Source organism: Notothenia coriiceps, unplaced genomic scaffold (assembly GCF_000735185.1).
Source record: "Notothenia coriiceps isolate Sejong01 unplaced genomic scaffold, NC01 NC01_scaffold00036400, whole genome shotgun sequence".
Lineage (NCBI taxonomy): Eukaryota > Metazoa > Chordata > Actinopteri > Perciformes > Nototheniidae > Notothenia > Notothenia coriiceps.
Window position 1 is genome coordinate 136358 of NW_011369101.1, and position 3029 is coordinate 139386.

The 3029-nt window shown below is 41.1% G+C and overlaps 1 protein-coding gene across 1 annotated transcript in view; it reads right to left on the reverse strand.

Annotated features, from left to right (window-relative positions):
• The window catches only part of LOC104963762 (forkhead box protein P1-like), a 924791-nt gene that overhangs the window by 1109 nt on the left and 920653 nt on the right, over positions 1–3029 (reverse strand). The window contains exon 5 of the mRNA XM_010792404.1: positions 1416–1595. Within this exon, the coding sequence (XP_010790706.1) occupies positions 1416–1595 (180 nt within the window). The remainder of the gene's footprint in view (positions 1–1415; positions 1596–3029) is intronic.

Consider the following 3029-nt stretch of genomic DNA (forward strand, 5'->3'; position numbering starts at 1 on the left):
AAAACCAGATTGGACAAAGGTATCCCTGGTAATGAGCTCTGCTCTATACTAACCCATCCTGTCTCTGTGTCATTGCGAATCCAGGCCACCACTGCTGTTAGTTGCGCTGCCCAAAAGTAGTGCTTTATGTTGGGAAGGTTGAGCCCGCCCTTGTCTTTCCCAAGAGTAAGTGTTTTATATCTCACCCTCAGTCTCTTATTCTGCCATATGAATTTAGATATAAGCTTATCCAATCATTGAAGGCAGATGCCGGGNCAAAACTTTGGAAAAAATATTGTTTTCCAAAGTTTTCCAGGGCCTGGAATTAGCATTTTGAATTTCCATGACTTTTCCAGGTTTGTAATGACCGTAAGAACCCTGTCTATTTAACACCTTTCTCTAGATTCATATATATACATATTTTTTCTTCTTCTTACACTAACCAAAGCTATGTCTAAAATCTTTAAATCATACTAGATTTGTTGGTATGTCAAAAAGTCTTTGAAATACCATTTTGTAAAATGACACATTTATGATATTTCTTCTTGCGGTTATGACTCACTTAATATTCTTTCTTTAATTATTAGACTCTGGCACTATAGCTTAGCATTTACTACGTTCCAATGGACACATAATATCATTTCATTTCAAAGACCAGGATCATCCACGTTGGCACTTTTTGACGCTGTTCAATCAGGTGTCAAATTTTACCCAGACAGAGTACAGCGTTGAGCCGTTGACTAATTATGTACAGGATGTCTGACAGGAGGCTTCTAGTTATATGCAGTGCTGTGGTATTAACAAACAGATAAATGATAACCATAATATACTTTTGTCAGAGTCAATCTTAATTGTACATCTGCAGACTCATTCTAACGCATTCTTTGAATATGTTGGCGTTAAAAAGAGACGTTTCATTGTCCAGTTCACTCCACAGGCCATAAGACTGTTAAACACCTGCACTTTTGAAATAACCTCCATGGCATTCATCTGGTTGCAACTTACACACTAATTATCTAATATTCCAATGACTTGTATATAGACTCTCCTGGCACTATTTCTATTTTATTTCATTTGTATTTACTATCTGTTTTATTGTGTTGCACTGTTGGAGGAGCCTGGGACCTAAGCTTTTCATTGACATATCTACACTGTAGCTATGTACACATGACAATAACAGCCTTGAATCCCGGGACATAGTTGTGTTTCAGTGTTACGTTGACAGGATATTCGACAGAGGGTTGCAGTGCCGTGGCATCAACAAACAGATACATGATAACCATATACTTTTGTCATACTTGGAGTACCTCTTAAATTTGACATCTGAAGACACATTCTAACAAGTCCTTTGAATATGTTGGAGTTAAAAAGCGGTGGTTCATTGTCCCCGGTGTGTTGTTGATATTTGACAGAGTGCAGTAGGGTTGTAGTTGTACACAGTGCTGTGGTGTGAGCAGGTACTGACCCTGAGTGAGGGAGTGCAGCGGCAGGCCGGTCTGCCCGGGCTGGATGGTGAGCAGCCCCTGCCTCTGGAGGTTGAGCAGGTGCTGCTGCTGGACCTGCTGGACCTGCAGGAGCTGCTGCTGGAAGGCCAGCTGCTGGGCGGACACCTGCTGCTGTGGGCACACACACACACACACACACACACACACCATCAGCACACAGAAATACAGAAGCATAAAAGCCACTGCAAACATTCCTGTACGCTCTTCAGGAAGAACATCTTTAGATCCGGGGGCCAGGAAGTTCACACGTAGTAAAACACTTCAGACCAACACGTTCGTTCATAAGAAAACACATTCATCGATTCTCGTGCACAATAGCCGAGCGGGATTTTCATAATTTTTTGCCTTTAGTGTGTGAAGACAGGTGCGGCGTACATCTCTCTGTCTCCCTTAATTAACGAGGAGTCGCGAGGCAAATGACAAACAATGAAACAACATAGTTAATCATTCATAATAAGAGCCACAGGAATTTAATTACAGCCATTCATAATTCAGCAAACAACGTGTGACTAAACCACAGTGCTTAATAACCACCGGAGCAACTCTCCCCGGCACCGTGCTGCGTTCAGGGACACGCTTTCCCCCAACAAGCTCCACACTGTGAACTAGCAAAAGATAGCTGTTGTGTTGTTTCCTCAAAGCTTGTCTCCACTAAAGGCTGGTGTGTCTTTAGGGTCAGGAGGAGAACAGTTTTTTGGCGCTGGTTAGTGAAATGTGTGAACTTTGAGAGGTGATGTGAGAGCGGAGAAGAAGAATAAATAGAAGGAAATTATCCAATATTCCCAATCCCCTTTGAGTCAAAACAAATGAGAGATGTTCTTTAGATAACAGAGGAGGGGGATTACTTTGAACCCTTTCTGTTAGTCCCATGCTCTCAACCAATCCTCAGTCAACTCAGCAAAATGTCCACAAAATAGGGTTGTTCTTCACTAAAGACATTAGACTAATCCACATTGTGGGCTGGGCAATATATTCACGTATATAAATATGACTTGACTAAATATAGTCTTCGATCTCAGATATCTGAAAAAGGCAAAGTGAACTAACTAACTAGTCTGTATGAGCTCTTATTTTCACATTAGTTTCACATTGCTGTAGCTTATTTGACCAATACTCGTTGTGTAAATATAAGGTTAAAGCACCAAGGATCTGCCCTACAATATTCCTAAATATCAAAATGGTAAAAAAATATAGTGAAATTAGATTCAAAGTCATAACATGTTCTTTCCCTCAAAACAATCAGCTCCAACTGTATTCCTTGTGCTCATAACATTCTTGGAACTAACTAACATATACAAATATTAAAAAAACTTCAGACTGAAATAATCTTAGTCGATTAAGCCCAAACAACCAACCACCCTAACTGTTAATCATTACCGTAGCTCTGTCAGATCACCTTTTGTATTTTCCAACAGATACAATGCGCATTGAGACTCAACAGGATACCCGGCCTGTTTATGAGTACACAAGGCCATAAGTCAAGCGGCCGGGTGGTGGCCGTCCACGTGTCGACCCGTCCTGGGACGTCACGAAAATCACGGTGGG